Source organism: Plasmodium chabaudi (genome assembly GCF_900002335.3).
Source record: "Plasmodium chabaudi chabaudi strain AS genome assembly, chromosome: 11".
Lineage (NCBI taxonomy): Eukaryota > Apicomplexa > Aconoidasida > Haemosporida > Plasmodiidae > Plasmodium > Plasmodium chabaudi.
In genome coordinates, this window is record NC_030111.2 from 1,449,741 (window position 1) to 1,464,952 (window position 15,212).

Consider the following 15,212-nt stretch of genomic DNA (forward strand, 5'->3'; position numbering starts at 1 on the left):
GGATATATAAATAGTGTTATTTACTGTTTGTAACCTCCAAAAACATTAAAAAAAGTAATAAAAAAATAATATTAACAAGGAATATTTAATATGGTATAAAAAAATAGCTGCATGTATTATTTCATGTCTACCAGTTAGGAGAAAAATACATAACCGTTGCTAAAATTGGTGGTATTTTTTGAAAAATGATCGAAAAACATGTCAGCACATGTTACCCATTTTTCATGTAAAAAAATAGGGGGCCCAATTCACAAAGCCACTCAGGATCTACTGTAGTGACATTTCGCATGTATTCCTTTGTAGTAAAAACAATTTCTTGATATATGACATAGTCAGGTGTATAGCCAATATTATATAAAGAAGAATTTGGATGGACATGACAAGCTACATTAGTTGTTAAGTTTATATACTCTGAAAAGGATTTTAACTTAGCAGCATTATGAAAATATCCAGAACAAATAGTTTTTCTTACTAAGTCCCATTTATTATTACATGATACATTTTTAATACGTAAAGATTTAATAATATCACTTAATTGAGAATATACTTCTTTTGCTTTATTTAAAGATTTATATTGAATAAAATTTTTATTGCACCAGGTATAAGAATAATCATGAACCTTCCACTGTAGATAAATATTTAATAATGTTAAATGATCACTTTCTGGTACTGCAAATTTTTCTTTTTTTGATTCAACTGTTTCAGTATTTTCTTTTGTTTCTATAAAAATAGATGGTGAAGAAAGCATACTAACTATAATTAATATTTCTTTAGTACATGCAAATTTTTCACTATATATAATAATTTTTGATAAAGGAGGGTCTAAAGGGAAAAGTATCATTTTTTGCCCCGTTTCAGTTAAATTGCCTTCATTATTTATAGCACCTAATACCCATAATTCATGTAAAGAATTTATAATACTTTCTTTACTTGGTGCATCAATGAAATCAAAATCAAATATATTTTCAACATTTAATGATTTTAATAATAATACTACATTTGATAAATTACTTCTTTGTATTTCTGGAATATTATTTGGAAATAAATCACATAAAAATGTATTTTCTGTATATAAACGATAACAAATTCCAGCACCTGTTCTTCCTGCTCTTCCTGATCTTTGATTAGCATTTGCTTGAGAAATTGGAGTTATTTGTAAAACATCCATTCCGATTTTTTGATTATAAACTTTAAGTTTACAATATCCTGTATCTATTACATATTTTATACCATCTAATGTTAATGATGTTTCCGCTATATTAGTAGAAACTATTATTTTTCTGAGATCATATTTTTGAAATATTTTACTTTGCTGTTCACTAGATAATTGTGAATATATAGGGAAAATATAAAATGGGGATATATGGCTAGACATATCAATTTTATCATCTGCATCTTGATCTTTATTAGATTCAGACTTTTCCAAATCTAATTGTCCATTGTTATTACTTGTGTTTTTGCCGTCATTAATATTGTTATCCTTTTTGCTATTAATTATACTTTTTATTTTATTTATTGTTTCTTTCTTATTACTATTCGATTCTTTGTATGATTCATATACTTCATAGAATCGCTCACTTAAAAGGTAGCAGGTCGCATTAATGTCGTCTTGACCTGTCATAAAAATTAAGATATCTCCAAAATTTTGATCATAACTATTATCAGAAAAATGTATTTCAATTGCTTTTTGAACAGCACATTCAATATAATCATTACAGGGAGTTCTCAAATATTCTAAATGTACTTTGAATGTTCTTCCTTGAATATTATAAATTGGTGCATTTCCAAAAAATTCTGAAAATTTTTTTGAATCTATAGTTGCAGATGTAACTAATAATTTTAAATCATTTCTTTTTAAACATATATTTTTTAATATACCTAACAAAACATCTGTATTGATAGATCTTTCATGTGCCTCATCCATAATAATAACACTATATTTATCTAAATCTTGATCATTTAAAGTTTCCCTTAATAATATACCATCTGTAACATATCTTATTTTTGTTTGTTTACTTGTGTTATCTTCAAATCGAATTGTATACCCAACTAAAGAACCAATTTCTACATTCATTTCATATGATACACGATAAGCAACGGAAACTGCTGCAACTCTTCTTGGTTGTGTACAACAAATAATTCCATTTTTATGATATCCTTCTTCATATAGATATTGAACAATTTGTGTTGTTTTTCCTGAACCTGTTTCTCCAACAATTATTATAATATTGTTATTATATACTGCATCTAATAATTCTTTTTTCGATTTATAAATAGGTAATGATTCTTTCAATTTTAATAAATCTTCTTTATCTTTTAATGTATTTTTTTTATTATTTTTTATATCAAAATTAATACTATACATTTTATCTTTTTTATAATCAAAAACATCTTCTTTATGTCTATTTTCTTCATCTTCTGCATCTACTTTATCTAATCTCATGTTCATATTATATTGATCTGTATTTGAATCTGTTTCCTTGCTATTTTTATCTCTATGCATTTTTAATAGTTCTCCTAATTTGCTTCTTTCAATTTCCCAATATCTATCTCGTCCTTTTGATTTCTCACTTTCCGTTTTAAAATATTTTAAAAATTCGCTGCCTTTTTTTGCTGATTTTACAAAATCACATGTTTCGTCTTTAACAACATTAAAGTAAGACGTGGAATTATTTTTCTTATCAAATGCATGACTATTAAAATTATCTATTGCTTTTATGCCTGAATCATTTTTGCGCATATCAGTATTAGTCTTTGTATTTAAGTTTTTCATTTTGTCAATAAAAAATGGTGTTACTTGCCTAATTAAAACAATTTTTTTAACCTCATTAGTATTATTAGCTTCATTGATCCGTTCGAGTTGCAACTTGTTATATGTTGAATTAACACCCCCTTGTTTTAATTTGTTTAATTCCCATAAATTATTATCTACATTTTTTTGATTAACCTTTTCCCTTTGACTATTTAATATATTTTTAAAATTATTTTGCATTTTTTTCTCTTTATGATATGTATTTTCAACATCAACATTGTAAAACGAATCAACAAAATCATCTTCTTTAGTATACCATATTTCATCTAAAATTCTATCATTATTATTTCTATAATATTCTCTTTCTTCTTTTTTTAAATCCTTATTTTTTTTTGTATATGGCTTTTTCATATTGACTGTGTTATCTTCATAATATTTTCGTCTGTTGCCATTTTTTGAACTATCACTATCATCACTGGATCCTTTTGCATTTTTATGTTTTAAATTATAATCAGAATCACTTTGACTATTATTTTTGTTATAATCAGATGAATAATTACTAAAATCACTTTTATCTGAATTTTCTATTCTTCTTTTATCATATTTTTTATTTCCATTTTGATCATTATTTTTGTTACTGAACTTTTTAGGAGTATCTTTTCTTTCATTGCTTATATTTTGGAAGTTTCTTTTTTTTATAAATAAGTTTTTTTGTTTGCTTTCAAACTCGATATCTTTAAATATATTTTTTCCACTACTATCATTGTTACCTTTTTTGTTGATCTTTTTGATGTTCCTCTTTTTAAACGTTAAGTTATCATTTCCAGGCTCTCTGATTTTCTTCTCAACAATTTTTTCTTCTTCGGACGAAGATTCGCCATAGAAATTATTGTTTGCAATCATTCAGGGCGTAAACAAAAAAGACAAAAAAAAATATGGTGTCTGTAAAATGTGTCAAGCATAAACAAGTAGTGATTTATAGTATTATTTTTATATACAAAATTATTTATTTTTTTTTGCTTATTGTTTGCAAAGTTAATAATGAACAAGGAAATTAAAAATAAACAAATGAATTTCTCGAGTTCAGTTTTATACACATAGGCATTTTATTCTTTGCAATGTATACTTTTTTTTCCACTTATAAAAAGCTTTATTTATTGTTATTATTTTTTTAACAAAAGCGGAATCGATAAAAGTGGAATATATACAATTATAATATTCATGTTTTTATAAATATCAACAAAACTATTGTGGATAAATTCACAAGCAGTCAAGCATGTAAAAATATTCTCCAAGCTGTGTATATGCATACTTATATTTAACTTTTTTTTCGATTTTTTTTATTTACCTATAGTAATGATTGCCTTCTTTTATTTATTCCCTTTTAACAGTTATATATAATTTTGTATTATTTTAAGTTTCATATTATATTTTTTTATGTCTATAAGCTTTTAACAATAAATACTTGCCTATATATGGGCAATAAGTACCATATATATATATTAATAAAATATGATAGTAAATATTTTGATGAAATGCAATAATTGGACGACCAAGTATGGGAAATTAGGAGAAACACTATTCGAGATTATATAGTATTCAAAAATAAAAATAGTATTATTTATGATCACACGATTTGTATTATTTTTATTTATGTATAATCTATTTCCATGGAAAATATAACCTCGAATTAGCAGGACTATACATAATTAGATATATTAAAAATATTTTTTAAATACAAAAATATTTATACGTTTTTTTTTTCATGATAAAGATATCATAATATAAAATGTATACAAAAAAAAATCCCCATGCAAACGAGTTTCCCACTTATTGGTTCATATCGTTAAACTGTGTTTTTTACGCTAAAAAGAATTTGCATTTTTATTAAATGGTTGTATTTATTTAAAAAATTTAAGAAATATAAATAATTATTATATTTTTTTATGATTTTTTTTTTAAACATATCATATGTTCAATGCTATAGAATAGGCAATGCATATATATGCAATTTATATTTATATATCCACTCGGCTATTCGTATTTTTATTTATATTTTTACAATTATTATACAATTTTTTTCGTTTTTTCGAACTTTATTATTATTTATGTTTATATACAATATTTTTATTATTTAAATAGATGAATTCTTTATAATACCATGATATATTGTCGCATAAGCGCTACTATATATATATATTTCTTTATATGTAATTTATGTTTTTTTTTAATCACAGTTTTAAATGTTATTTTTGTGGGAATATTTGGTACATATAATTTCCATTTTTTTTTATATTCATTTTATTTCCTATAAAAATATAGAAAATCTTTATATAAGCAAAGCAATACTGATTTTGTTCTGTATTATTTTTTCTATAATTAAGATAGAATATGTAAAGTATTCTTTTATTGTGAATGTAATATACTCTTCCTATATGCATGTTGCATAAATTTGGTTACATATGTTTGAATATTAAATTTTATTTTTCGTATTATTTTTAAAGGATACAATTTATTATAAAAAATATATTTATATATGATTTAACATAATGATAGCAAAATAAATATGAGTATATTTATAGTCATATATATGGCTTAGTGAAATTTTATTTTGTTTTTTTATAAAAAAGAATGCCATGAGCATATACTTTTTTCATGTTTTATTAATACATACATAAAGCACATTATTATTGAATATATAATTTATTTGATAAATAAGGTGCTTTTTTTTTATTATTATTTTTTTGGTGTAGAACTAAGACATGGAAAATGCATGGACAGGAGAGGAGGGAAATTGTTTTATAAGTATAGACACAATTGTAAGTAAATATGAATCATTTTTAAGTAATGGATTAGGATATGATGAGTTAAATACATGTATAGAGAACTTTATATATCAATATAATTCTCTTGATGAATGCGAGACAAAATTAATTGAAATAATTAAGAAGTGTGATAATTATAAATGTAAAATATTTAAAAATAAATACTTACTTATAACAAATATTATAAAACAAATATGCCACACTGAATTAATACCAATCATTTATAATGAAATATTACAAGAGAAGAATGAAGAAGATCAATCATTTTATTTAAGTAGAGATGATTTTAAATTGTTGGAAAGTAAAAAAGAGTCAGATGATAATTTTAAAAAAATATGTGAAAGAGTATATAAAAAATATATATTAGTATTTATAAAAATTTTATATTATTCTTCAAATATTTCTTCGAATTTACATAATAATTTAATAAATTCTTTGTCATATATTTGTATATTAATATCAAAATATTATTCTTTTAATAGCCCTAATGAAAAGTTTTCAGAGCTTATTTATAGAATATTTTGGAATTATTTTTCCAAAAATTTTGATATTATTAATGAAAATTCTATTTTTTTAAATAACGAAGAAAGTGATATATCTTCATCTTCTTCGTCTGGTTATTCTGAGCTTTACACTGAAAATCGGTACATCGATTTTGAAAGTAATAATAGCAAAATTGCTGATAACGATAAATGTGAATTTGATGACAATAAAAAAAACGAAGCTACACATGATTTAAATCTTTCCACTGAAAAAGAACATACTGGAGAAAGAAAGAAAAAACGAAAAAAAGAAAAAAAAGATGATTTAAAAAATGAAAGTGGCACAAATGAGGTGAATCAAAATGTGGAAGAATCTGGTGATACCAATAAAATACCAAATGATGAAAAAGAGAAAAAAAAAAAACGTAAAAAAAAAAGAAAAGACAAACAAAATATTGAAAATAATTCTAACAATATAAATTCAAACTTAAACAATGAAAATGATGAGGAAAATAAAATAAACAATACTACTCCCATAGATGATAATGATCTGCAAAAGGAGCAAATAGAAGCCCCAACTAGCGATAAAGCTAGCCCAATTTGTTCTGAAGCAACATCAATTATACAAGGATGTAATAATATACTACCTGCAAAAAAAAAACAAAGAAATATAAATAAAGTTAAAAATAATGAAGAAAATAGCGATATAAATAGTTTGAAAAATTGTGATACATTAATAAAACTTGATAAAAAAAATATTAATAATCTAACAACGCTATTCAATTTAAATAATGGAACAGTACCAGTAGAAGAATTGAAGGAAAATGATAAAATAGTTAATATGAATAAAAATAAAGATATTCATAAAAAAATCGATATTAATAATGAAAATGTTATGTTTGTTAATATAATTTTAAATGTTTATATTAATTTATTTAATATAAAAAAGAAAAAAAAATTTATTTTTTACGATGATAATAAAATTCAATATAAAGAATTCCTTTTACACAATATTGAAATAATAATTAATCAAATGAAAAATATGATAATTAAAATACGAAATAATTTAGATGGATCTATTATTTATTTTTTAAGATTAATATTTTTGCTTATCTTATTTTTAAATAAGCAAGCTAAAAAATATTCAAAAAATAATATGACAGATAAGAATAATAGCAATAATTCCTATAATTATAATAATGATATAGATAAAAAAAATCAAACACAGAATATGGTAGATCGTAGAAAACAGGAAAATAACAATAATAGTCCCTCCATTTCTAGTTTAGATAATACGAATACAAATTTATCTAACTCCATTGGTGATTCACATTATTTAACACTTAGTAAAAAAAGAGAAATAGCAGAAGAGAATATAGAACAACGAGAATATTTTAGTCACAATCTTAAAGGTATAAATAGTGCTAGTAGTGATATTGCTCTAAATTCAGATGATAATAATATGTTTGTAAAAAGTTTTAATCCTACTTATAATATAGGGGATATTAAAAAAGACTTTAATAGAAGACAAAATAGTGTTAGCCCAATTTTTGGAAAAAATAATTTTATACTAAACGATGAAAATAATTTAATACTTGAAAGTCAAAGTGTACCCAAAAATAATAGCCTTAACATAAATAATAGTAATTCTAGGATGTCAAATGATTATAATTATATAAATTTGAATGAGCGAAATGGCGACTACTTCGATTATGGGAACAGCAATAAGTCATCTAACTATAACGGAATACCAAATGAAAATATTTTATATAATAATAATCGAGATAATTTATATATAAATTCTAAGGGGCCTTATGAGGATTCTAATTATAATATAAATGAATATAATAATGTAGAAAAAAATTCTCCAGGATTTAATAGAAATATATATGGGCGTCAAAGTGTTGATATACTAAATATGAACAAAGATGGGAATACAAATATTCATCATAATAATTCTAGAAGTTTTAGTAATGGTATATTTGGAAGAGATACAAATATGAACAATATCAATCGGGGAAATGAATATTCACGCAGATCTACATCAAACTTGAATGCTTCGAGACCAGGATCTTATTTTTTAAATAATATAAAAAATGCATTTCAAGGACATAATAATAATAATTATAGTCCCACTATTAATCAAAATATAGATATACCAAATTCTAATTCTATAAATTCTCATAAGGAAGATTATGACATAATGTGGCATGGTGATGATAATATTTTAAATTTTAATTATATGCAAAATAGTTTGAAAAAAAAATCAAAATATGAAACGATAGTTGATTTATTAAATGATATATATGGTGCAACAAGTAACACCAATAATGCATATCGAAATGTATATAATAGTTTTAGTTCAAACTATTATGATAACATTCATAATATAGTAAGTAGCAATTATGATAATAATAATAATATGCTTGAAATTTTAGACACCCTTTTGAAATGTGTAGAAAATAACTTTAACGAGACAAACATTTTGATTGTAAATAAAATGTTTTTGTGCATGTTAAAAAGTTTAGAATTTTGCAACGAATCAAATAAATATAAAATATACATATTTATAATAAGTAAAATTGATAAATTTATTAAAATACGAAGATATGGAGATAATAATTCTACTTTAAATAGTTATAATTGTTATTTTCTGTTAAATTTTATATTAAATTTGTTTAAGAATAATAATAAAAGGAAAAACATTTGGTATATACTATTCGAAATGCATGCTAATAAAATTCGGAAAAAAAATTATTTTAAAATGAATGCAGCACAATATGATGAAAATATAAATGCAGTAGATATTGCATATAACAATATGGGAGCTAATATTATTGGAAATGAAAATGCTCGACGAAGCAACAGTACTATGATAGTACCACCAATGATAAAAGGAAAACAAATGAATTTAAATACACCGAAAAATGAAATGAATATGTATCAAAATGAAATAAGCAATTCTATGCAAAGAGGTATTTATAATAATACTTCCCGAAATGATAGTAGCAATTTGAGTTATCTAGAAAATGAAAAAGATTTTATAGAAATGTGTGATGGCAAAAATTTTCTTTTAAATAATATTATAAATTTTTTATTGGAATGTTGTATTAGTAAAGGTCCAGTAATAAGATATACAAGTTTGAAAATATTTTATATGAAAACAATATTATTAATAGAATTTTTAAAAAATAAAAAATTAAATTATGAAGAAAAATTATTGAAAATATATATAGCTAAAAATATTTATCAAAATTTTTTTTTATGTATATTTAACACCTTAAAAGAGCAAGATACAAATATATTTATTTATATAAAATTTCGAAATTTATGTTTAAATTTGTTATATATCTGTTCAAAGTTATTATCAAAAAGATTTTTAAAAGACTTCTATGATAAAATAATTTGTCCAAACCTATTTTGTATTGAACCATTTTATAAAAATAAAGAATCAGAATTAAATACTAAGCTAAATTTAGATGAAGAACAATTAAAACATATATATTCTATGTTTATAAAAAATTCAAAGGATCACTATTTATTTTCATATATTATGTTATTTAGAAATCTAAAAAATGTTACTCTTAACTTCAAAATTTGTAAAAACATTATGAACGTATCTTTAGAAGAGCTTCAAGTTATATTAGAAAATTTAGTTTTAAAAGAAAAAAATCAGAAAAAAAAAAGTGGAACCCAGACAGATCAATCTAATAGTACTAAAGAGAAAGGGGAAAGAAAACGGAGAGTTAGTAAAAATAATATAAATGTAGATGAGGAAAATTCAAATAAAGTGATCGAAGAAAATAATATAATATATGAAAATGAAAAGAAAGATGAAATTGAAAATTCAGATAAGCTTAAAAGTTTTGTTGAAATGCAAGAGAATACACATTCAAAAAAAAAAAAGGAAGCTCATAAAATAGAATGCTTAAATGTAAATAATATAAAAATAGGTGACTTTTTATATAATAGTATATTAGTAAACAAAATAACAAATGATAAAAATATAGATCTAAAAGAAGAAATATTTAAAAATGTTTATTTTATAAATATTTTTTATTTTTTAGAATTAAAAAAATTAAATTGTTATGATAATAATTTTATTTATTATGTTTTAAATTCAATTTTTTGCTTTCTTAATATATATGTGAATCGATTTGCATTTTGTCTTTATTTCCTTAACGACATGGATGAATATACAAGTGAGATTGATAGCTCAATAGGTTCTTTTATGGAAGATACAAAAATGAATTATAAAAATATAAACCTCCAAAACGAGCCCAGATTTTCTGAAGAATTTCTACTTGAATTTTTATCATTACTAAAAAATTCATTAATGGTTATTTCACTAATGGAAGATAATTTAATTAATATAAATATTGAAACAATATTGAAAAAAAAAATAAAAGGAAAAGAACTAACAAATGTAAAAAATTTTAAAAAACTTGTTATTATAGAATTGCAAAAATTTTATTTTGTTTTTATAAAAATATTAAAAGTTGTACTAGCACTAAATAAAATATATGGATATTGTTTAACTCCATTTGAATATTTTTTTTTTAAGTTAGTACAATTTTTAGATAATGAACTTATTGATATGCACACAAAATGTCAGATCTTAAAATTAATAAAATTTTTTTCTTATAAAAAAAAATTCAACGACACAATACATAGTAGAATTACCCACTTTTATTCAAAAATAAAATATAAAAAAAAAAAAATATTCGAGCATATTTCTAAAAGAGATTTAACAAATCAGGAATATATTGAATACCCCACAAAGAGACCTAATAACCAAAATGATCAAGAAAACAAAAATCAAGAGGATGAGCAGAATGGGGAAAGAGACCCTATTATGAATTCTATATCGATGAAGGTGAATAAAGGGAATGATAATGAACAAGTTGAAACAGGAGAAAATGAAAAAAAGAAAAGAAGACGACGAAGTACTAAATCGGGAAATACAAATATAGGAAAAAAAATTGTTAAAGATGAAATTAAAGTAGAAAATTTAAAGGACGAACAGACTCATGAAACAACCGAAATGTGTAACGATGAAAAGGCAAAAAATGATACTGATGAAGCAAACACTATTTGTGATAACAATACTGGGCAAACAAATCGAGAGATCAAAAAAAGAAAAAATAGCAAACAGGAAGATGCTAAAGAACAAGAACAGCAAGATGGTACTACCCCAACTAACAATGTAGAAAATGTAGAAAATGTAGAAAATGTAGAAAATGCAGAAGGGGATCCCAACAATTGTAAAGACGGCAATATTAATGATAACATGACAAATGAAGGGGAAGATGCAAAAATGACATTAACAGATAATACAGAAGAAGAAACAAGACGAAGTAGATATGGAAGAAAAAGTGGTGTTAATTCAAAAGAAAAAAATTTTAGTATTTTAGTTGAAGAAGAAAATGAACGTAAAAAAAATGCAAAAAAAATAAGTGCAGCTAGAGGGGGTGCAAAAGCAGGTGGAAGGAAAAGAAATAATAATAAAAAAACAAACACAGAAAATAATGGTGATATAATTAATAATGAAATTTCTAACGAACTCAATGATAATAATAAAGAGGGTATAGAAAATGATCAAATTAATAATACATGCGAAGATTCTCAACAAGGAAATAATATGTCTGCATTAGTAAAAAAAATAGATAGTGTAAAGGTTAAAGAGGAAGATAAATCAAGAGGTAGTACAAATAATAAAAATAAATATTCAAGTCTTTACACTATTGGAAATGTTGAAGAAAAATTAATCATAGACAAACGAAATACCAACACTACACATGTTAATACAAATATAAATTTGAGTCCTAACTCTAATATTACTAAGGATTATAAGTTGGAGAATAGTTTTTATGAAAGTATCGAACTTTTTTTATCAAGTATTTTTATTTTTGGAAAAAGTGATAATTTAAAAAAAACCGATATATATATTGATAATTTTAAAAAAATGAAAGAATTAATTGAATTTTGTAAAATGTATAATATTGAAAAAGGGATAGAAAAAATTTTAAAATATTTATTTTATTATTTAAGTAAAATAAAAAGTAAAAAAATATATATTTATAGTATGATAAAATTAATTATAAATTCATTATTATATGTACCAATTACAAAAAATTCAGATACACCATTTTTTTTTATTTCTTTTTGTTACTTATTTAAAAAAGCTTCTAAAAAACATTTTAACCAGATTATCATCCAAAATTTTATTATCATTTGTTCAGCCTATGTTAATATATTAAATAGAATTTATTCGAACAACAAAAAGATATACAATAATAATAAATCCTTTATGGGCACTTATAATATACAAAAGCAAACAAAAAAAACGGAATCCAAACAAAATAAATCTAGCTTAAATCAAGGGTCTGAAAATTTTGCTATTAAAAAAGGAAATAATAATAATCCACAAAATGAGGGCGAAGTGAAAAACGGCAGCATATCTGCTACGAATCTTACTACATCGCCTACTATCAATAATGATGAAAACAATAATAGTATTAAAAAGAAGGGGGAGAGTAAAAATACAAAGAAAGATGACAATAAATGTTGTAACACAGAAAATGAAGACAATACTTTCGATAATAATAATGTAGAAAAGGATAACCCTTGTGATGCTTCAAGAAATGATACAAGCTTAGCGAATGAAAGTGTAAAAAAATGTGTTGGTGATAATGAAAACAAAATAATAAACAGATTAAACGGAAATAAAGATAGTAAGTCACTAAAAATTGAACAATATTTTTATTTCCCATCAACAAAAAGCGAGAAAAAAAAAATAACCGATGAATTATTATTAAATTTAATAAATTTATATATAAATTTTATGTGCTCGTTTTACTCTTATTATTTAACACTATATGAAGATAATTATATTATTATGAAAAATATATTAATTATAGGAATAAATAAATTATTAGATATAAAAAGACGAGAAAATAAAAAATTGTCATGTTATATTTTATCATTTATATATACTTTAATTTGTCTCTTATTAAGGGTGAAAATAAAACAAGAATTCATATTAACATTAAGAAGCTGTAAATTTAGTAGAACAAAAAAAAACAGCAAAATTAAAGAACCCAAAGTAAGACAAACAAGCCGAGGTACATATAATAATAATTCAAAATCTGGAATAAAAGGTGACGATAATAAATATGGTGAAAATAAAAATGAATCAGATGAAATGAAAAAGGTTATAGTAAAATATTTAATTAATATAATTGATGAAGATAAATGTAAGAATGTCAATTTAAGTAACTCAAATAAATTAAGCCAAAATATTAAAAATATATTAAATAAAAATAAATTTGATGATTTAGGGGGTTATAATTATTTTCCAAGTCAAGTTTTTTATAAAAATAAAATGGATCGAAATATTGAAAAGATATTTCTTTTAAAAGAAAGGAATAAATTTATTATAACATCATCATTAAATATTAAAAAAAATCTAAAAATTGTTAATAATATTTATGATAATTTTTCTTATAAATTTTTATTTATACTTTTATCGGAACCTATAGTATCGGAAACAAATAATAAGACAATGATAAATCGGGATTTTAAAAATGATATGGAAAAAGATCAAAATTATATAAAATATAATTTATTAGATTATATTATATATTCTTGTTTTTATGTTATTTTTTCAAAAATAAAATTAGTTAGAATTAAAAAAATAAATTATAATATTGATAGTAATATGAGTAAGGAAAGAAAAAATAGAAGAGGCCCAAAAGATGATAGCAACAATTGTACAAAACAATTTCAAATGAATTCCTATATTTATAACACAAAACAATATTCGATTTTTCAATTTTATTTATCAATTGAAATATTAAATTTAATTTTTCTTAATATTAAATATCTTCCTTTTAATTCAATTAAATTAATTATAGACATATTTATCAATAGAGCAGTTTTATCTTTATGGATAGATGATAAAACTAATAATATTGCAGGAAACAAATTTCAAAATTTATTTTATAATTTTTTTTGTGGAATTTTTTATTTACAATCATCAAATACATTTACAGAATTACCTAACTTACTTTATCAATACAATAAAACTATTCACTTCTTACAACTAGTATCATATTCAAAAATATTTATCAAAAAGGATATACCAATCAATTCTATCATTTTAGATATAATTAATCATTGCTTCCCTACAATTAATGATGAAACTGAACAAAATAACTCCGGAAAACCAAACGATGAAAAAAAAATAATTGAAATACCTCAACGGATATTGCGAAGTAAAAAGGAAAAAAAGTTGTAGACAAAATATATCATATAAATATGCATATATGCATATCCCTCTTCCCACTCATCCACATTTTAATTATTAAAAAGAGGGTTCTCATTAGTGGAGGAACATATATACATACAATATTTTTTTTGTAATAGAAAAGTATGTATATATAATTTGCATTTCATTTGAATCTTCGCAAAATATTAGCAGCTATGATGGCTAAGGTGCGGGGATATGCTCAATCATAATATTATCATTTTTTTTTCTCATTACTTATATAATTGTCGAATGATTTTTAAGTCTCTTTTAAATGTGTATGTATATGTATATATCCATACAAATAAATATTTGTGCGCAACATTTTTTATTTTATAAATATTTACACGTTTGTTTGTTAACTTTAAGACTATATAAGCAAAATTAAAAAAAATAGTTCCTATATCATTTTCATCATTTTCTACAATACGATTGTGAAGTGTTCCAATCATTATAAATTAAAAAAAATTTTTATAATTATTTCCCTTTATAATAATAGCCTATTTTTTGCTACTTTTCCTCCCAAATGTTAAAGAAGGCACAGGAAAAGTATGAACAAATGCCATTTTTTCATTTTTATTTATTATATACCTTTTTAATATATAAAAATTTATGTATTAAATTTTATGTTGGTATAATTCGGTGTAGGTAGAATATTTTAGTTAAATTATTTATCTACTTGCTCATGTTCGTTCCCATTTTTAACTACAAGAAGGCGGTGTATTAAATTGGGGTTTCACAAAATATACGAGAGTTGGGTATCCATTTTTGTTTTATTTTTTTTTATTAAAATCTACAAAATATTAATTATATCTCTTTAAATATCCGTATATTTTTTTATTTTA

The 15,212-nt window shown here is 22.5% G+C and overlaps 2 protein-coding genes across 2 annotated transcripts; one reads left to right on the forward strand and one right to left on the reverse strand.

The window, feature by feature from the left end:
* Positions 1-211: 211 nt before the first annotated feature.
* On the reverse strand, positions 212-3,655 carry PCHAS_1139700 (pre-mRNA-splicing factor ATP-dependent RNA helicase PRP16, putative; the record flags this gene model as incomplete). Its single annotated transcript, XM_016798709.1, has 1 exon — positions 212-3,655. One exon carries the CDS (start codon positions 3,653-3,655, stop codon positions 212-214), a length of 3,444 nt encoding a protein of 1,147 aa, XP_016654084.1.
* Positions 3,656-5,514: 1,859 nt separating this feature from the next.
* PCHAS_1139800 (conserved Plasmodium protein, unknown function) lies at positions 5,515-14,358 on the forward strand (the record flags this gene model as incomplete). Its single annotated transcript, XM_739375.2, has 1 exon — positions 5,515-14,358. The coding sequence occupies one exon, from the start codon at positions 5,515-5,517 to the stop codon at positions 14,356-14,358; it is 8,844 nt and encodes a 2,947-aa protein (XP_744468.2).
* Between the last annotated feature and the right edge of the window lie 854 nt (positions 14,359-15,212).